Source organism: Nannospalax galili, unplaced genomic scaffold, assembly GCF_000622305.1.
Source record: "Nannospalax galili isolate Female #2095 unplaced genomic scaffold, S.galili_v1.0 scaffold339, whole genome shotgun sequence".
NCBI lineage: Eukaryota > Metazoa > Chordata > Mammalia > Rodentia > Spalacidae > Nannospalax > Nannospalax galili.
The window spans coordinates 2,524,818-2,546,187 of record NW_008344185.1 but is presented as its reverse complement, the minus strand read 5'-3'; the positions used below and the strand labels follow the sequence as shown (position 1 = coordinate 2,546,187).

The 21,370-nt window shown below is 42.0% G+C and overlaps 1 protein-coding gene across 4 annotated transcripts in view; it reads right to left on the bottom strand.

Annotated features, from left to right (window-relative positions):
* The window catches only part of LOC103739936 (chondroitin sulfate proteoglycan 4-like), an 83,860-nt gene extending 67,112 nt beyond the window's left edge, over positions 1-16,748 (bottom strand). Inside the window, exons 1-3 of one of the 4 annotated variants that reach the window (XM_029567061.1) lie at positions 16,727-16,748; positions 3,820-3,900; positions 2,986-3,098 (exon numbers count right to left, since the gene is read on the bottom strand). Coding sequence is in view for 1 of the 4 variants with exons in the window: in XM_029567059.1 (XP_029422919.1) it covers positions 16,608-16,686 (79 nt within the window). In the remaining 3 variants the exon portion in view is untranslated. Of the gene's footprint in view, positions 1-2,985; positions 3,099-3,819; positions 3,901-16,607 lie in introns of all 4 variants that reach the window. The other 3 variants (XM_029567060.1, XM_029567062.1, XM_029567059.1) reach the window with 3 other exon arrangements.
* Between the last annotated feature and the right edge of the window lie 4,622 nt (positions 16,749-21,370).

Here is a 21,370-nt window from a genome sequence, read left to right as displayed (position 1 = left end):
TGGAATCAATTCAACAAAAATACATAATAGAGTCAGCAAGATGGCTCAGCTGGTTAAGCTGATTAAGGCTGGTTAAGCCAAGCCTGACACTCTGAGCTTGATCCCTGAGACCCACATTGTGAAAGGAGAGAACAGACTTCAACATGTTGTCTTCTGACCTCCATATGCATACACATATAAATAAATGTAATATTAATATTTAAAAAGAATATGTAACAATTGTGAGTGATTATGTACCCAATGCAGGAGAACTGACGTCTATAAAACAATCATTATTAGATCTAAAAGGAGAGATAGGATCCAATACAACCAACGGGAGACCTCAATACTTTACTAATGGACACATCATCTGGACAGAAAAATCAATAAACATTTAGACTATGCTCTCGATCAAATGATGTTAGTAGTCATTATAGAACATTTCATCCAACAACTAAATATACCTTTTTTTCTTCAGTACATGGAACTCTCTTGAATAGATGAGGTATCAGGCTCAAAACACATTTCAACAAACACCAAAAGGTCAAAATTACATCATGTATCTTCTTAAATCACTAGAAATTAACAAGAAAACCTCAGAATATGTGCAAATTCATGGAGACCTAACAACATGCTTCAGAACAAACCATGGATCATTAAAAAAATCAAAAGGGAAAAAATTTTAAACTTTTTTAAAACAAGTATGAATGGAAATATAATCTACCAAAACTTACCAGAAACAGCAAAAACAGAGGGAAGAGGGAGTCTATAGCGATAAATGCCCATTTTAAATAATGAAATGTGTCAAACATGCAACCTAAGACATCTCAAGGACCTAGAGCAGCAAGCGCAACCAAACTTCAAATTAGTGAAGGAAAGAAATAACAAAGATCAGAGAAGAAATAAGATAGACTCTAAAAGAACATACAAAAGATCAATGAAGCAAAAGTTGTTTTTTAAAAAGATAACCAAAAAAATAAAGTAAAATACCTAGGAATAAATTTAACCAAGGCAATGAAAAACCTCTGTAAGAAAAATTAGGAAACATTGATGAACAAATGTAAAGAAGATATGCAAAAAAAGAAAGGTCTCCCATGATCATGAATGATCATGAATTGAAACAGTTCATATTATTAATTAAAATGTCTATACTACCCAAAACAATTCACAGATTCAGGCAATGACCATCAAAATACCAATGATATTCTTCACAGAGCTAGGAAAAAGCAATCCTAAACTTTTTATAAAACACCAAAGACTCTAAAGAGTCAAAATAATCTTCAAAAAAACCTAAAAGCTAGAAGCAACCCAATACTTGATTTCAAGGCATACTCCAGAACCACAGTAAACAAACAGTATGGTATTGGCATACAAGCAAACACAAAGATCAGTGGAACATAGCAGACATTCTAGAAATAGACTTGTTCTCAAAAAAAAGCACCAAAAGCATACATTAGAGAAACAGTATCTTTGATGCATGGTACTGGGAAAACTGAGTATCTGTATGTGGAAAGTTGAAATGACCCTTATCTCTCATCCAGTTTTAAAAAAAATATCAATTCAAAATGATCAAAGTCCTCAATGTAAAACCTGAAAATCTGAACTACTGGAAGAAAGAAGGGAAAGAGCTAAAAACATTGATAAAGGTAATAATGTTTTAGAAAGGACTCCAAAAGCACAGGAACAAAAGAAAAAATGTCCATTATGTCAACCTAAAAACCTTCTGATAGCAAAGGAAACAATCAACAAAGAAGGGGTAACTTACAGAAAGATAAAAAAATATTTGCCAACTATTCATCTAATAAAGAACTGACATCCAGAATACACAAGAAACTCAAAAAGCTCAACAATAAAAGAAACAAGCAATCCTATTAAAAGTGGGGAAATGATCTAAATAGACACCTCTCAAAAGGAGAAACACACATGGCCGACAGGTTCATGAAAAAAATGTTCAATATCATTAGCCACTAGAAAAATGCAACTCAAAACTATAATGAGATATCATTTCACACAAGTTAGAATGACTATTATCAAAAAATAATCAATTCTGTATGTAGAGATAAAGGAAGTTTCATACATAGTTAATAGGAATGTAAACTAATACAATAGAACCAATATGAAGATTCCTCAAAAAAACTAAAATATATCTATGATAAGAACCAGCCATCCTATTTCTAAGCATATATCCAAAGGGGGGAACCAAAGAACCAAAGAGCCACCTACATGCCCATATTTACTGCAGCACTATCCAAAATTGCTAAGATGAATCATCTAGGTGCCCATAAATAGATGAATAGACAAATAAAATTAGATAAATAAATTATGCAGAGATTGACAGATAACTGATAGATAATGTTTATATATAATTGAATATTATTCAGCCATAAATGAAATCCTACCCTTTGCAGCAAAATGGATGAAGCTAAGAGACATTATGTTAGCAAAATAAGCCAAAGAAAGGTAAGTATCACATGTTCTCCCTCATATGTGAAAGTCTTTTTTTTTTTTTAAGTCATCCTGACTGTAGAAAAGTGATTACTAGGAGCTGAGAGGAGGGAGGGTAAAAGAAAGCTGGATTTGATCAGTGCACACTGTATCTATCTGTTGAAACCTTTCATATACAACTAACACATGTTGGACAAATTTTTTTTAAGAGTCAGTCAATCTCAACAAATAGATAAATCAGCCATTAATAAGTAAACTCAAGACTAGAATATAGAACTAACATCATCAAAGATGAAGCAAGCAATTTTAAACCAACTATTTAATTGTGTTTATTCTCCTGGTCTTCGCATTACCGAATGCTCCCAACATCCCAACTTTTGACAGGCTTGGAAGCTGTATTGTTAAGTGTTTAAAACGAGGAAATGTTTTCTAAATCATAAGATCTACTGTTGAGAATGACTAAATAACATTCATAAACAACATCCCTTTATTTTCACATGTTTTACCTCTCTGACACTAAATCAATTTCAGACTCAGATGGTGGTCAGAAATTTCCATTACCTCTGGGGGAAAACAAGGACGTGGCTTTAAAACTTCTGGTTTGACAGCCTGAAGTCACTTCATGTTCTCACACACCTCCAAGTTGCCGGATCTTTTGTACCCCTCACAAGCATCTCAAAATAGAAATGGAGAACAAACAGGAAAGCAAGTGAAATTGGTTCCTGGAAAAGAAAAGGAGACTAGACCTCTGATGAAGCAAAGGATATGATTTCAGTATCAGTGCATTTATCAGGTTGGCCAGAAACCCAAGATGTTGTCCTGTTCCTACGTGCTGAAATAAATTGAAAATGCTCAATGCAAGTCAGCATTTGCTACTATGGTAGCTAAAATACAGTGTTCCAGAACTCTCATCTCTCAAAATATTTTTATTGGTCTGCAAATCCTGTGAGAAGATGTACCATATTTACCTTAGGATTGATTTTCATTCTAGTTTCTCTCTAGTTCTTTGTTTGATTTTGGTTTGACATTGTTTTGGCTCTGGTTTGGCTTATTATTTACTGAGCACCCCACATGTGCTAAGTATTGTTAGGAATAGAAGGTATAGACCTAATTAAAGAGCTTGCTGTCTTTCAGAGTGAAAATGTACCCCCAAAGAAGAGCACCCTGAGTGATGCTGAGAAGTTAGTAAAAATGGGAGCTAGTTTGAAGAAAGCTGGGGAATAAGGGAGGGAAGAAAAGGTATCTCTCCTAGCTTCACAAATGAGCCCAAGGGTTTTCTTTGGTACTGAGGATTCAAAGGTGAACACAGAGAACTCTCTTGGTTACTTTGCTGGGGCTGTGATAAAATACCCTGACAAGAACAACTACAAGAAGAAAGGGTTTATTTTGACTTACAGTTCCACAAGGATACAGCCCATTGTGGCAAAAAAGGCATGGCACCAGGCAGATGGCAGGAACAGGAGGCTGGCTGGTCACCTGCATCCACAAAAGCAGAGGGTGAACAGGAAGTTGGACCAGGCTACAAAGCCTCAAGGCCTGTCCCCAGTGACCCACTTCCTCCAGTGAGGCTCCACCTCCTAAAGGTTCCACAACATTCCCAAACGACACCACCAGCTGGGGATCAAACATGTGAGCTTATGGTAGAAATTTCACATTCAAACCACAACTGCTAATCAAGTGATCATAGTCACTTGTTAACCGGGAAAAGCAGATCATAGCCAAAGCACTCTGGTTAAAAGCCATAGAGTACAGGGGTTTCAGGCAAAGGGATGACTTCTGGGAAGACCTGGGGGATGGAGTGGGAGGAGAGGAGGGAGAAAACTAGGAAAGAAGAGAGGTGACAACACAGGGATTGAAGGTCCTATCTGGTTAAGCACAGATAGGAGAGAACAGCTGCAGTTGAGGCTGCAGCCCCCTGAAGGGTGACAGGGCCAACAGTGGGAAGGGGCTGCCTTTTACATTTCGAAGGCCTTCTCTCACCTAAATCACCTTCAAAAATGAACTGGCTGGCTACTCCTTTAATGGCCATTATCATAAATCTGTTTTTTTGGCCTATGTCACTGGATATTATCTAGCCCCATTAGTACACCACTCAAAATGGAACGGTAAGATTTAAATATCAAAATCTTCATTAGTCCAACCACTGCTTAATTCCTCGTGCTCAGGACACATTAGACTACTAAAGAAATGCAGGCCTTGGCTATACTAGCCTGGTCAGAGGGACTTAAAGGACAGTTTTTGCACCTTGACCTCCAAGGTTGACTAAGTTCCAGGGGACTATGCAGTATCTCTCAAAATGTCCTGTAACTGTTGAGTCACCTGTCTTCTTGTTCAAGGAAGCCATGGAGACTCCACCAGATGGACTTGAACCAGTGTCCAATCTACAAAGAGGAGGGTCAACATAGAGGAAACATTTCCTCCATGCTTCCAAGTAAAGCCAGCCACAGTCAAGTGGGACCTTGACTGATCTTCACATAGACGGAGCTGGTAAAAGAAAGGAGCCAGGGGCTCCTCCCAAACCCCGAGGAACAGATCCTCAAATGACCTTAAGAGTAAAAATAAATTGGCTTGTTTGGACCAACTGTATGTTCTTAAGCACTCAAAAGGAAAGTATAAGCAAAGATTAAAGTGATCAGTATATTTCTTTAAGCATTCAGGGATTACACTTCCCAGATATTAGACTTAAGGCCATATAAAATGTTATTTAGACAATTATTTCTCATTGATGATTTTGTTTCTAATCACAAAGTGCTTGCTGCTCAGATGTAAGAATTCAAATCTTGGTCTACAATACCATAGTGCCCACCTGTAGTTAAGGGAGACAATCCACTACTATTCTAAAATGATGGCTAAATTTGTTTTCCTCCCCTATCTAGAAGCCTTTGTGAGGGAACTTACACCGATTCTAGCCACTCCAACAGCATCAAAGTGCCTGAAAACAAATCGTGAGTCCATCACTCTCGAGTCCAGCCTTGGCAGACAAAAGAAAAATGAGGAGGAACCCAATGGAGGGATGCTTTTGGAAGCCCTTGTCAATAAATCCCAACGGCCTCTGATATGAACATTTGAAATTTGCCGTTTTGACTTTTTTCTGGTTCCCTGTCTAGAACTTGTAATGATAACTACTCTTAAATTTACTTCTCCTTCACATCTCCTAGGCACCAGTCAAGGGCTTTCTTTTCTCCCTACAGTTACAAGTTATGCACTTTGGGAGTCTTTTGGGTAGACTCACTGAAGGGGTACCCCAATTGCATCACCCTGTGTCCCTGTTCAGCATGGAAGAAGCCAGAGTGGTCTGCATCCTGATTCCCTATTGGCAATTTGGGTAACCTCTTCATCAGATGGTGTGATAAGAATAGGAGGTAGGAACTAGCAAGGCAGTTAGGGAAAAAAGACCCCCCAAAAATACTGTTTCTTGGCTAAAAATCAAAATGTCCTTGGGCCTCTTAGCAACAGACTCTGTTCCAAAGGCCAAAAATGTCAAAAGAATTTGGGAGCTCTTATCTAATCCCTAAAAGATTTTAGGAGGGTTTACCTCTTCAGAGGGAAGAATGTTAGAGTAGCAAAAAGCTCCTTAAAAAAAAAAAAAAAGTACACGAAGTTGTTCAGGAAAAAGTGATGGGGAGATACGGAAAGTGTTGGAGGGGAGGGAGTGGGCATGGATTTGATCAAAACACCTTATATGCATGTATAAAATTCTCAATAAAATTTTTTAAAAGTTAAAAAAGAAAGCAAGCAAGAAGGAAATGCAGGCTTTGGGAACCAGGTTAATGAATTTGGACTCCATCGAAAGAGGATTAGAAAGGGATCAACCAGGGAAATGACAGTCTCAGATTATAACTTAGAAGATGACAGTAGCTGAACCACAGACTTCAAGGGGAACCAAGAAAACAGAGGATAGGTAAGTGGCTCAAGAGATGGTGTGCTGGATAGCTTTAGCATCAACTTGACAACACCTGAGTTGAGGGAGCCTCATTTGGGGAATTTCCTTCATTGGACTGGCCTGTGGCCATGTCTCAGGGGCATCTTGATTGCTGAGTGATGTGGGAGGGCCCAGCCCACTGTGGGTGGTGCCAACCCTGGGCAGGTGGACCTGTGTTGCATAAGAACGCAGGCTGAGCAGGGGCCAGGGGAGCAAGCCAGTAAGCAGTGATCCTCCATGGCCTGTGCTCCAGCTCCTGCCTCCAGATTCCTGCCCTGAGTTCCTACCTTGGGCTCCCTGATGAACTGTGAACTGGGAGATGTAAGATAAATAAACCCTTTCCTCCCCAAGTTGGTAGTGGTGAGAATGTTTTGTCACAGCAATGAAGAAACAAACTAATACAGATGGTTAAAAAGTGAGACTGTTAGGGTAGAGAGAAGGGAGAGGCAAGGGGCAACCCAGATCAACTTTCAGATTTGGGGTTTGGTTGCTACTTATTTGAGACAGGAACCTAGAAGGAGAAGGGTTTGATTATACCTTGGGTTGCTGATACACATACAAGTTTGGAGAGCAAATGAATGACTGACTAGCTGGATCCCCATGATCCCCATGGGCAGAGGGCTGTCTGTTATGGAGGTGGGAAACATTAAAAAGCTTTCCATTACAGAGAGACCAGTTTTGTGTTTCAAAAATATGAGTCTGGTGGTTGTATGAGGGTAAAACAAGGGTAGGGTAGAAAGTAACTAGGGAATTGCCTCAAAAATTATTTCAAAACTATTTCCTTTCACTGCAAATTAGAATTAGCTTTCTATAATTTAATATTTTGGATAATGTTATATTCCATGATTTAAATATTGATGCTCTTCTAAATGTATTCCACAGACATCATGGGTATAGAAATTTGTCTTTAAAATTAAAATCAGAAATAACAAACACAAAAGCTCTCTGCTAACATATCAGCATTACAGGAAGTCCCAAGCTTAAGTTTTAGAGGATTCCTGAACTAGAAAACAGCTCTTACTCATACTATATAACTTGAGTTTAGTAAATCACTTGGGGAAAAAAGCCTTATTTTTCCCTGAAAATCCATTCTCTAAGTGTTTTACTACGGTGTGGACATTGTATACATATCAAGTTGAAGCTAAATGGTTATTCAAGAGACTAACTTTAGTACCTGTGAGGAAAAAGAAAACTTACAAGAAGTAACTTAGCATATACATCCTACATGTTATGAAAGATCTGACCTCCTTTATTTTTTGAAAGTCAGTGTCAGTAGGGATAATTCTAAATGTCTCTGCCACAAAACTCTGTTCCATTAAATTTAAGTCAGAGTAGAAAGTCAATGAACTAAGAGATTTGCTCCATAGCAGCAGGGTAGGAGGTTGACTAAATGCTCAGTGAGCTGTGTAGGGCAACTCTGCCACCTCATCCCTATGCTAAATGTGTTGCTGACACTGTTGGCAGAAAGCAGATGACAGCAGGTTCAGGAGCACTGAGAAGATGAGGTTGGGTTTCCAAGTTGAGGCAAGTTCAGCAATCTATTGCTCTGGACTTTTGACTCTTTGCAGACCACAACCCAACAGGCTCTCAATTCTTCATTCATCCAAATAGTAGCCTCTGTGCAATTGCTCAGGGCTAGTTCCTCAAGTCACCAAGACAAAACCAGCAGCTACCAGTCCTTACCTCCTCTCAGTGGAAGATTCCTGTACTGACCTGTCCTAGGGAATGCTATTCCTAGTTTCTGATGCAAGTAATTCTTCCTGGAATAGGCAGTGAAGCAGTCCTGATGCTCAGTCCAGCAGCCAACTCCTACATCTGTAGTTCAGGGCCCAAGCCCTGCCCTTCATGTTCCTTGTGTGGCATTTGCTGCCCTGCAGGGTCTTCAAGGCTTCAGCTTCAGACATGGATGTCAGTGCTGGAGCCAGACTACCTCCCCAACAGAGCCAGAGCCTTCCCCAAATCTCCAGAGCTCTTCTAACTCCTCCTTCTTATGTGACGGCACCTGCCATCTGCCTTTGCCAGAGCTCTATGACCGTAATCTATCTTTCACTGGAACACAAACTCCCTGGCCAAGTTTCCTATTGCCATTATAACAAATTACTGCAAATTTAAGGATTTCAAACAACACAAATATTTGAAATGGGTCTTACTGAGCCAACATCATGTTCCAGGGCTGCCTTCCTTCTGGAACCTCTGGGAGAAAACTCTGCCCTTGCCTTTTCCAGCTCCTAAAGGCCATCTGCATGTCTTGTCTTGTGACATACCCACCCTACAACCCAACCCCAGCCACTCTGACCTCTGCTTCCCTTCTCATTTCTCCTGTTCTGAGCCTATCCTTCCTGTCTCCCTGTCATAAAATCCTTGTGATTACATTTAGGGGCCATCCTCATGGTCCAGGCTAATCACTCCATCTCAAATTCCAAGTTGAATTATATCTGTGAAATCAATATGCAATTCCAACAACATTGTCACAAATCTATGAATGTCTTCCAAAGTCATTTTCCCACCTACTGCACTCTTTAGAGGTATTCTGTCATTTAGTCAACTATATGAAGCACTTACTATTTGTGGATTACTGGACTAAGTGATAGGAATACAAAAGTCACTAACAGTAGGAGGTGATGGTGCCTTTAACCCCAGCACTCATATTTCTGAGATCAGGGCCAGCCTGATCTATGTAACTAGTTCCAGGCCAGCTGCAGCTACAGGAGACCTTGTTTCAAACAAACAACCCAACAAGTCAGTGATGCAGTAGTGTTGGTAAGGAGCCTAAAAGAAAAATAATAGAAACCAGATTTTATAGAACAGTCAGGTCAGGCACCCTAGGATTCCTTTACCCCCACAGCACTGCAGTCATTGTCAGCTATGGGCACTCAAATCATGAGGCTCCAGCACTCTGTCACCTGCCACCACATCAGCTGCTGAAATAATCTGGATTTGTACACCATAGCTTTGGGGCACCAATTGTAAAAGGGGTGCCTAGAGAGTCACTGCAGAGCCAAAAGAAAATATTAGGGTGCTCATCTCCAGGGCTCATATCTACTCTGCTTAGCTAGTTAGAACCACCCTGTTCCCATTGCTTCTCCTTGGGCCTAGGTCCCTTCCCCCTGCCTCTGCCCAACTACTCTTATGAGCAGCCAGATGCCAACCACAAGGTCACCATCCCCTGCTAGGAACCAGTGCCATTCCTACTGCTCCAGGGATCACATCTGCATGGCTTAGCTAGTTAGAACAAGCACATCTTGGCTGCCTTAAAGCTAGGCCCCTTCTCCCTACTGGAGAGCTCTCAACTAGCTGGCCTGGAACCAACCAGTCCCTCTAATAAAAAATAAATAAAAAGTGAGAACCTGAAGCACAGACCAACTAACTAGTTATACCTGATCAGAAAGCAATGAAGTTATATGAACACTAAAAATAAAACCAAACTTCAACTAAACAAAGGCAGGCTAGAATTTCATATCAGGCACACAACCAACAAAAGAAATTCATATGCCCAGATCACAATGCAAAAATAGAAATAATGTGAAAAACCGAGACAGCATGTCTCCACCAAATCCCATTAGTCCCATGTAAGTGTTCTACAATGAGAACTGTCCAGAAGAACCTCAGGACACAAAATTTAAAAGAACAATCATAAACGTGATCAAAAAAATTCAATGATTTTAAAGAACACACAAACAATTCAAAGAACTAACAGAGGATAGAAATGATCAAGTCAGCTTTATTCCAGAGACACAGTGATGGTTCAATATACATGTCAATAAATGCAATAAATAATATAAATGAACTGAAAGTCAAAAATCACATGATCATCTCAATAGATGCAGAAAAGGCCTTTGATAAAATCTAATATGGATTTATGATAAAAGTCCAAGAGGGAACTGAACTGGAAGGAACATACCTCAACATAATTCAGGCTATATACAGCAAACCCACAGCCAACATCATTCTAAATGGAAAAAAAAATTGGAAGCATTCCCATTAAAATCAGGAACCAGACAAGGCTGCCCACTATCCCCACTCCTTTTCCATATAGTACTTGAAACTCTAGCTATAGCAGTAAGACAAGAGAGTGAAATTAAAGGGGTGCTAAATGGAAAAGAAGAGGTCAAGTTATCCCTATTTGCAGATGATATGTTATTATACCAAAGAGATCCCCAAATTCCACCAAGGAACTTGTAGACATGATCAACACTTTCAGCAAACTGGCAGGATACAAAATCAATTTACAAAAATCAGTAGCCTTTCTATATACCAATAACAAGCAATCAGAGAAAGAGTTCATAGAAACACTCTCATTCACACAGCCTCAAAAAAAATCTCCAGGAATAAACCTAACCAATGTCATTAAAGACATCTACAATAAAAACTTTAAATCTTTGAAGAGATTGAAGAAGACAGAGGAGAAAGACTTCCCATGCTCATGGATTAGCAGAATTAATATTGTGAAAATGACCATCCTATCAAAAGCAAAAGGTAAATTTGTAAAATTCATATGGAATCAAATAAGACCACTGATAGCCAAAGCAATCCTGAGCACAAAGATCAATGCCAGATCTCTCGCAGAATTATAGTAGGAAAAAAAAAAAACAAAAACAAAAACAAAAAAACACATGATACTGTCCCCAAAACAGACATGTATATCAATGGAACAAAACAAAAGATCCAAACATGAGTGCACACAATTTCAGGCACCTAATATTTGATAAAGGAGCCAAGAACACACACTGGATAAAAGACATCACAGCATCTTTAACAAACAGTGCTGGAAAACTGGATCTCCATGTATAGAAGAATAAAAATTAGACCTATAGCTATCACCTTATACAAAAGTCAACTCCAAATGGGTCACAAAACACAATGTGAAATCTAAACCACTGAAGTTGTTAGAAGAAAACATAGGTAGTACCCTACAAGATATAGGTGCAGGAAAGGACTTTCTAAATCAGACTTCGGCTGCTCAGGAATTAAGGTCAGTAATTGACATATGGGACTTCATTAAACCAAAAAGCTTCTGTACAGCAAAGGAAATAATCAATTGAGCGAAGATTCCTCCACAGTGTGGGAGAAAATCTTCACTAGCTATATACATCTGATGGAGGACTAATATTCAGAATATACAAAGAACTAAAAAAGAAAAAAAATGATCCAATTTAAAAATGGGCTATGTATCTGAACAGAGAGCACTCAAAAGAATAAATAAAAATGGCTAAGAAATACCTTTAAAGGGTTTCAACATCCTTAGTAATCAGGGAAATGCAAATCAAAACTTTTAAGATTTCATCTTACCCCAGTCAGAATGGCTTAACAAGAGAACAAATGATACCAAATGCTGTGGAGGATGCGGGGAAAGGAGAGTGCTCACCCACTGTTGGTGGGATTGCAAACTGGTGCAACCACTGGAAATCAGTCTGAAGAACTCTTTAAAAACTAAAAATAAATCTACTCTATGATCCAGTTATACCACTCCACATCCTACTGCACAGATATTTGCACAGTCATGTTTGTTGCTGCTCTTTGCACAGTAGCTAGGAATTGGAAACAACCTAAATGTCCCTTAACTGATGAATGGATAATGAAAATCTGGTACATTTACACAATGGATTTCTACTCAACAGTAAAGAAAAATGAAATCGTGAAATTTGCAGGTAGAAGGACATACCTAGAAGTTGTTCTACTAAGTGAAGTAACACAAACTCAGAAAAACAAGCAATGTGTGTTCTTTCTCATTTGTGGATCTTAGCTCCAAATTCTTAGATGTGAGTATATATCCTGATGTAACCGTAGGTGGCAGGAAAATGGAAAGAACCCATGATGGTAAAGGGGAAGAGGAGCTCCAGAGAGTGGGGACTTTAACTGGGGAGGGAGGGTTATACAAGGGGAGACAAAAGAGAGATAAATAATGCTTAGATGGTATGAAAAACCTGAGGGAAATACATTAGTTCAAAAGCCTACTGAAAATACACATTAAAAAGTATATACCAGTGCATATGTATGGCTGAAGGCAATATAACAAAAAAACAGTACCAGGCAGAAGAAATCATCCTTCAAGTTGTTGGTCAGGGTAATCCAAGAGCCTCCCAAAATAATACAGGCTATTGCCACAGCCCTTGATTGCCTCCCAGAACTTAAAGGTAAGACTCTATTGTTAAAGACAGAACATACACCAGACACAGGACTTGGAGCAATTGAGCTGGAATTGACCTGGAAGCCTCCTTCCTAAAGACTAGCTCTCTTAGTATATCACAGGATACTATGCAAACTGCCAAGGAAGAAAACCAGTCAATGGTCCCACCCACTGTAAAGCCTAAAAAACACAATGACTAGCCCAGAAAACTATCTCTATTAGTACAGTAGTGGCACTTTAGTCTTGGTTGTTGGGAAACCCTGCTGTTAGGGTTGTAGTTCTCCATGTCCGGATAGCCCTAAGGGGCTCGGTGCCAAATGGAAGGACTCCCCTTTTCAGCAGGGGGCCTCCTGCTCTCTTCCTGGCTTACCTGCCACCAAGCATGGATGCCTGACCTTATTTGGAACATGACCTTTGGCACAGTTACCTGGAGTAAAAACTACCCCCAGGTTTTTTCTATATGATAATCAGGCATTGCCTGATAGTCGGACATAGGAGCCCACTGCCACATGTAAATAAAGCATACTATGAGCACCTATCAGCTGAGGCTTTGGCTACTGCCTCCACACTATAATTTCTCTAGTTCTCCCACTGAATAAACGGAGCTGTTTCACTGAGTCTGGAGCTGTTTTTACTGAATCACTGCATCTAGAGCTGTTTCTGTTTCACTGCGTCGTGGAAACTGCCTCCCCGGAAGGGCTTTCTTCCATCAGTGCTCACTGGCCGTCCTGACTCCGTTCGTCGCTTCTGCTCCCCCTGCCCTCGTGGACCAGTGGCCAATGACCCATGAAGAGAGGGAGAGACCCCTGCATTGGTGATAATCAACAGCTGTCTAATTGGACATAAGGCCTGCTCAATAGGAGGGAACTCGTGTAGTACTGTGAACATAACCTAATACACACAGCTGGAGAGATCACAGATCCTAGGTAAAACCCTACTTTTGTCACAGTCTTAAACTAATGTAATTTTCTACTGTATTCTGAATATGTATCCTTATATTTACTGACAAGTGTACTTTCACCACCCATCAAAAAAGCAACCAATGGAGACTATTGCAGAGTTCAAGAACTGGTCAAATGCAGAGAATAAGTATCTGTGAGATACCCAGAACTGACACATCTATTATGAAATTTCTACCCCTAAGGCTTAGGGAACATAGCAGAACAGAGGGCAAAAAATATTAATGTATCCCTCAACTCTCACCAGTAAAGCTTCTTCATGCAACAGATGGTGATTAACCCAGAAAGCCACAACTGACCAAAGTACACAGAATAAGAGATGGCAGAGTGCTCTGCCACCCAGGGTTCAGGGACCATTGAGGAAGATGGGGCAGAAAGACTTAAAAAGCCTGGGGTAGTAGAGACCAGAAAGAAACCACAAGAGTTTTTCAGGCAGCTGGGAACTTGCTCATATGAACTTTCAGCAATGGTGACAGTATGCACAAGACCCATGCAAGTTCCAATCAGACAACCCAGCATAGAAGTAGGGAAATGGGTAAGATATCCTAACCTTAGCTGAGGAACTATTGGTAACCAAAGACTAATGGGAAAGGCAGAGTTGTTTTTAAGGAAGTCACACTAGATAGGTTGATCAGGCTCCAGTGGATGGACTCACACTGAGGAACAATTGGGGACACAAACTTGACTCAATAGGCCTTAACATATATGACAGAATTCATATAATCCAATGGGAACTCTATGTGAGGGGTGCAGACAGGGGAGAGGGGGTCTAAATATAATCAAGATATATTGAATGAAATTCACAAAAAATCAATTAAATAGAAAATATTGGGACTTCTGAGGCAGTTATCAAAAACAAAATAAAAAGCACTTAGTGTCTTTTGGGGGCTGGAGAGATGGCTCAGCAGTCAAGAGCACTGGCTGCTCTGGTAGAGGACCAGGGTTTGGTTCCTAGCACTCCATATGGCGGCTAACAACTGTCTGAGTAACTCCAGTTCCAAGAACTCCAACACCCTCTTCTGACCTCCATGGGGATTGCAAAAGAGGAGTGCACTCACATACATGCAGACAATATATTCATACACATAAAATAAAAACAAATATTTTTTAAAAGAATAATTTAGTGTCTATTTTTTCATCTCTCATTTACAAACTGATTAAAGTTCTGTTTTTGATTGGCATGTGAGGCAGCTGCAGCCTTGCCTCTTGGAGCACAAGCCTCCCAAAGGAAGACAGGGAACTCTACAGTATGGAAGGCTGACCATGGTATGGTATCCCTTGCTTTACTTAACATTCACTTAACAACACATGCAGTGGGCTCACCTGGTTTGACTAGGTTCACCAGTTATCTCACTGTAAGTAAACACACTTTCACCTACTGTGGTGGCTGACCAGGCTGATCTATACATCACCCTGTGTCCTTCAAAGACTAAGAACAGAGCTCACCTAAACTTTGGGCAATTAGGTCAATCAAGAAAACAGCCTGAATTGAATTGTTGAATTGTACACGGAGACAAGGACCAAGAAAAAAAAAAACCAGAAATTCAAATCAATTTACATATGTGGCTACTCAAGAAAATACTCTTCCAAGCATCACGACATAGATTTTGGCATGTAATATTTGGCATCCTGTCATAGCTGCTGCTGAAGAACATATATGGTAAATTATATGCTGTGGAATTCTTTATCCAATTAAGCACCTTAAGTCGCATTCTTCACCCCTAACAGAATATACACCTTTTGTCTCTTACCAGCCTTAATTGCATGGATGGGGAGGAATGGAGAATAATGAATAGGAAAAGATGGAAATTAGTATTTATTGAGTGTCCTTAGGCTGCTAAACAATCTCACTTTGTGTTTTAGTTAAGCCTCTCTGAAGAAGTTATCATTGCAAATTTACAGAGGCAAAATCAAGACCCAGAGAAGTAACTTGTGCAAATGGAAGACATCACTGGGATTTGAAGCCCTAGTCCAGCTGACCTCTAAGTCATGGGCTCCACATCACCCGAAACTGTATTACTGGCTCTCAACCCAACACCACCGTCTGTCAAAGGCCATTCACTGCCTTTTGGGATCTCCCGGATCTTCAAGTACACCTCCCCCTTAAAAACCACAGTCGCAGCAGCCCCAGGCCTTCAGGCCCTTGTCCCATCCACCCTGGGTACCAGGCATGATCAGGCAGAAGAGGGGCAGTCGAGGAGCTTGGAAATGAGGAAGATGAAGAAGGAACAGACCATTAGCAACCAGCCTCCCCACCACCTGAGCAAGGGGACCAGTGAGGAGTCTCCTGGACCCTGGATTGCCCCTGGAGCATTAATCTAAAGCTGCCAAACAGTTCATCATGCAATTGTCAGCAACAATGTTATTTTGGCCACGCAGAGAATGAAGTTAACGCTTCAGAATTTAATCCGAAAACCACAGCCATGCAATGCCTGTGATTTTGAATTTCTCTTACATTAAAAAAAGGAGAAGGGGCTGGGCGTGGTGCAGAGGCAGGTGGATCTCTGTGTATTGGCCAGCTCTACAAAGTGAGTTCCAGTTGGCGGGGGAACCCCTTTTAAAAAAAAAAAAAAAAAAAAAAAAAAAAAAAAAAAAAAAAAAAAGAAGGGGAAAGCGGAAGGAGGGGGGAGAGGAAGGTAGGTGTGTGGTAAGTATAGGTGCTCAAGCATGTAAAATATCTGATTATGTTCTTAGTAATCTGGAAGGTCTGAAAAATGCCATGGAAATATAAAGCACTTCTCCCGATTTGGGCTCAGAATGTTAAGCTCCTTTATGGTGGGATTTAAGGAAAAGGCCAGGAATCCCCAAGAGGAGAAGATCCCCAGCGCCCCTCCCTTCGGGTACAAGCAGCCAAGTAACTCCTGGGCTGGGGAAGGGGCAGAACTAAAAGGGCTCGGAAGGGAAGCCTCGAGAGTGGGTCCTTCTGCCGGTCAGACGGCCGACTTTAAAACTCCAAGTGCCGGAGTGCAGGCCCCGGGGTGGGCGCTGCAAGCTGGGCCTCGGCAAAGCCGGGCCGGGCCGAGCCCTTGTCCTCCGCGGCCGCCCAGCTCTGGAACCCGCCCGGGGTCGCTGAGGGCGGCCCGGCCCGACTTTCCCGCGGCCTGCACCGCGCTCGCCGTACCGCCGCCCAACCTCCCCTGCCGGCCGAGTCGGGAAGGGAAGTTGAAGCGCGTACCTCCGAGCAACCCGCGCGGCCCGCAGAGCCCCAGGCAGGCGGCGAGCAGCACCAGGAGGCGGGCTCCGCGTCTCCCCATCCCACCGAGGAGCCGTCTCCCCGGCCGCGCCGAGCTCTACCTGCGCCTGCCGCTCGCCCTCCGCGCTCCCGGAGCCAGCAGAGGGGCGGCGTCCCCAGCCGCGCGCCCGGAGTGGGCGGGACGCTTCTGCAACCTGCAGCTGTTGTGCCCGTCAACGTGCGGGGATCTGCGGCCTCGGGTCGCTCTTTCCCAGGTGGAATCCAAACGGCCTGGAGTGGGGGCTCCAGCGCCAGGCAGGCGACAAAGGGGACAAAGAGTCGTGGCCCCCTTATCCTGCTTGCCGATCTGCTGCGGAGCTAGTGTGCTAAGGAAGCAGGTGACTGCCGGGACAGCGAAGGCTGGAGGAGGTGGTGGGCCTGGACTTGGGATCCTAGTCTGACCTTGAAGCAGCTGGTTCCCTAACCAGAGTCCCCTCCAGGGGCTTGTTTTCCTTTGCCCTATCCCAGTAGAGAGGGGGTGGCCTAATTATTCCTTTGCAACTGTGAGCCTTGTTTTTGTTTCTTGTAAAGCTTGTTCCCTAATTTAATCTTTGAATTTTTGAAGCAACTACCTGTCAGAAGAATTAAGGTTCAAAATTAGAGATGTGGTGGCTATCATTCCCTACCTTGGAGCCGGTGATCACATGCCATAGAGAGGACAAGCCCCCATTCAGTGCCTGAAGAGATTGACAGAGAGGACCCTAGAATTTTCCAGAATGAGCTTCCCTGGGCTACCTTTCTTCTGCTGTGTTCTCTGCAACACTGGTGTTTGTTAAAAATGCCCGTTTATGACCTAAGGGACAGTGGGCACTAGTGCTCCTTTGTTCCTAATAAAATGCATGATGACTTCATTTCCCTTTCATTCCCTTTTTTAGCTCTATAATAAAGTGCTTTTTAAGCATAGGATCACATTTTGACCTTTTCTTCAGCAGATAATCTGTGAGGCCACTGTTTACTTCTGAGAGGACGTGTTTGTCTATCCAGCAGCCTTCCATTATCCCAAGAGCCTCACCCTTCTTTAGATGAACTGTGCTCTACTCCCTGCCCTCACCATGTGAGGGAAATAGGATTGGGCATACACTTCCAAGACTTTCCCCTCCAGAATGAGGGGCAGGGAGTCCATATTTGACCCAAGCAAAACCAGTAATTTCCAGTCTGAAGATTTCCACAGAGGTGTCTAAGAAACAGGGTCTGTTCCTCTCCAGAGGGGACATAGAGAAACCGCAGGTAACCCAGGTCTCTGCCCTCTCAAATGAGCTAGTGCATCCCTGAAACCAGCTATACCGTAACCCTTTTAGGATTTTTTTTTTTCCATAAGCCATTCAAGTCCCCTTTTAATCTAAGCTAGCTGGAGTTGAGTTCCATGCTTGTAAGTAAAAGAACCCTGCCAACTTGGGTCTGAACATAATTTATATCTCAGAAACTTTGAGTTGAATTCTGTAGATGTATTAGTTGGTTTTCTGTCACTGGAAGGAGGAAGGTTTATTTGGCTCATGGCTTCTGGGGTTTCAGGCCATGGTCAGTTGGTTCTACTGCTTTTAGGCCTCTGGCCAGGCAGAAACATGGTAGGGGAAGGACAGGACTGAGAAAACTTCATTTCACAGCAGTCAGGAAGCAGAGCACAAGAGAGTAAGAGCCTGAAGACAACATATACCCTTCAAAAACACACTCCCACTGTCCTACTTCCTCTACGTAGGGCCCCACCATCTAAGAGCTCATTCAGCTATGAACTGATTGATGTGTGAATCCCTTATGATTCAATGTGCTCTCAATAGTGACTGGAGCTGGGGAACAAGCCTTTAACATGAGAGTCTTTGGGGGACTGGAGTGGGGGGTAGGGGGAATATTTCATATCTGAACCATGAGAACAAGTCATGTATTTGCAAGTCCTGAGGCAAACAGTAGACATCCAACTGACTGACAACAGACTTCAGCATGCAGTTAAGGCTAATGCCTATCAGGGTTCCTGTAGTATCTACAGGCGGTTGAAGTTTTCTTGCAAGTACCCATAGATCTCTGCATGGGTACAGAACATGCTTGACCCATGTATGCCCCCTAAGCAGACCTGAAGTGAATGCTCATAGGAGCAGACCTCAACCACTGATGGGAAGAAGCTAATGGAAAAATATCCAAGCTTCCTCACCTTGGAATAGGACAACTCCAAGATGGGCTCTAATAGGCCTAGAGGCTTGCATTCTGGCAGTCTATAGCAATGTGCTTATTAATGTAGGCACTTAGAGGAACCTCTTCCCCGTATTGTTAAAAATTCTGCAGTTAAAAGGAACTTCTGAGACTGATCTTAAAGAATTGATGTCACAAGTTAAGAATATTCTAGTCACTGGTTTTGCATCCCAGACTAACCTCAGAGCCTGAAGTCAGATTGCTCACCTTCTCTTGGCCTCAAATCCATGCCTACCATACTGTCTTTCCTGCAAAATGGACATAATAATAGCTTCTACTTCATATGGTGGTTGTGAAGATTCGTTGAGCTATTTTGAAGTTCTAGATTAGAGCCAAAATAAGAGAGACCCTGTGGAGATCTGAGGTTGTTTCATCCCTAATACAAACGAATCCAGCTCCCTTGTTTTATACAACTTCTGCTCTGGCTACAAGAACAACAGTAGTAGTTTTGTAGTCTCAAACTTCAGCGTTTGAAGATTCTAAACTACAGACTCCCAGGCCTGGTAAGAAGCCTTAATCCTTCCTTGGCAGGTGGAATTCTCCCCTGGCCTCTCTGTACTCATCCTTATCTAGTTCTTTTGTTTCCTCTCTCCCTCCCGGCAAGAAACAGTAATCAACAGGCCAATACGCAGCTAAAAGGAGAATTAGCCAAAAAGGAATTTGTTTTTCCAGGCTCTGTGCAAGCCAGCTGCTTTTAGCCACTATGGTTTCTCACCATTCACAGCACATTGTAAGCCAAACACAAACTAGAGCTCTTTTTCTTCCTTCTTAAGATCACATCAGATTCTAGTCCTCCAAGCTTTGGCTTTCTAGGCTTTGCATTTTAAATACAAGGTGATAAGTACAAATGTTAACCCAGGCTGACTCAGGCTGACCCAGGCTGACCCGGGCTGACTCTCTCCTACCAAAGCACTGCAGGTACAGTTTGTGACAGGGTCTTCCCAGGCTGAGAGGCCAATTCAGCTCAGGTTTTCTAGGCATGAAGAATTTCTCCTGGAAGGCTCAGATATCTATGCTAGTCTAAGAGCACAGACAGCATGGAGCGAGATTCCCAGAGAGGGCCACATTGTCACTGATGTCTTCCGAAGGGGTCTGCAGTCCATTATTATATCTGGCTAAGAACATGAACTTGGTGTTTGGAAAAACTAGTAGAAATCTATTGTGTGACACTTCTCCTGTAGAGACATGGCAAACATCTACTCACCCCGGATAGGGAGCCAACAACACACCAAAGGATACCACCAAACTCCAACTTGGTGAACCAATGAGTTTTACTGGGGTTGCTTACAGGAATATGGGTGAAGTATTACAGGAACAGAAATGACTCAAAGACAGCTGCCTCACCAGAAGCCCACCCCAGCATGGGCAACAGCTCACAAAAACAGGAAACCTGGAGCACACTGCACAGCCTGCCAGCAACCCAACAGCTTGGAGAGTGTCTTTTCCGGGTAGCTCAGCTGGTCTGAGCCTCTTGTAGGCAGCTCAGCTTGTCTGAGAATCTTCTCAGCAGTCCTTACTGCTTTTGCATAGGCTTAGGGAGAAAGGATCATAGTGTATTTGGTAAAAGTTTTAGGAACTTCCTGAAGCCTTTGAGTTGTTTACTTCCTGAGCTTAACAAACTTCCCTGCAGGATGGAATGTTTACCTTTCCTTAGAATATCCTTAGCTTCCTTCCAAGATAGAAATGTTTATCTTAGATGAAACTGCCACACAACAAAATTCTAGCTTTGATACCCTTAAGTGACATTGGTATGTGACCTTGGACACATCACTTAAATGTCTGAATTATCTCCTTGTCTAAATTGAAGATCCCATAAGGCCTGCAATATGGCTTTGCAAACTCGTGATTAAGTGTTAAGGTATGTAGTTCATGGTATAATTTCACCAGATACTAGAATGCTTGGGAGCCCAACCAGGCCCATCAGACTCCTCTGCCAGCCTCCAAGCATCCTGGTCTTAGCTTTCCTTTAGGATAGAGGACTAGTTTATTTTCCTTCCAGAGACTTAGGCATATGGACCGTTAAAGTCTACTCCCATTACCCATGCTAGTGGTCTGCAGCATTCTCCAACCACCACCCACAATAGTGGTGATTTTCTTGGTGCTGAAGAACCAGGTAGGGTAGAGGGAGCCATACCTCTGGTCCTAGATATATACTAAGTCACATCACTATCCCAGCCTGTTTCCTCCCCAATAAGATGAACGGGATTGATTAAATAAATTCCCCTCAGGCTCAACATCTTACAATTCTAATTAGTTATCATTGGTATTGGGACAGCTCTGCCATTTAAATAGAGCCCTTTTAATTAGCACACGGGAAAACTTTAAACATTTGAATTCCTTACACATACTAAGGCAGTGATTGCTAATAAACTCAGAGCTTTTAATTTAGAGAAAATGTTTAAAGTGTCAGAAAGTGAACAGTAGGAATTATCTCCCTGTAGAGTATCACTTGTTCCTCTTTTTAAAATTACTTCTAATCTACCACTTAAATGCCTCAAAGATTGAATGTGGTCTCTAGCCAATTT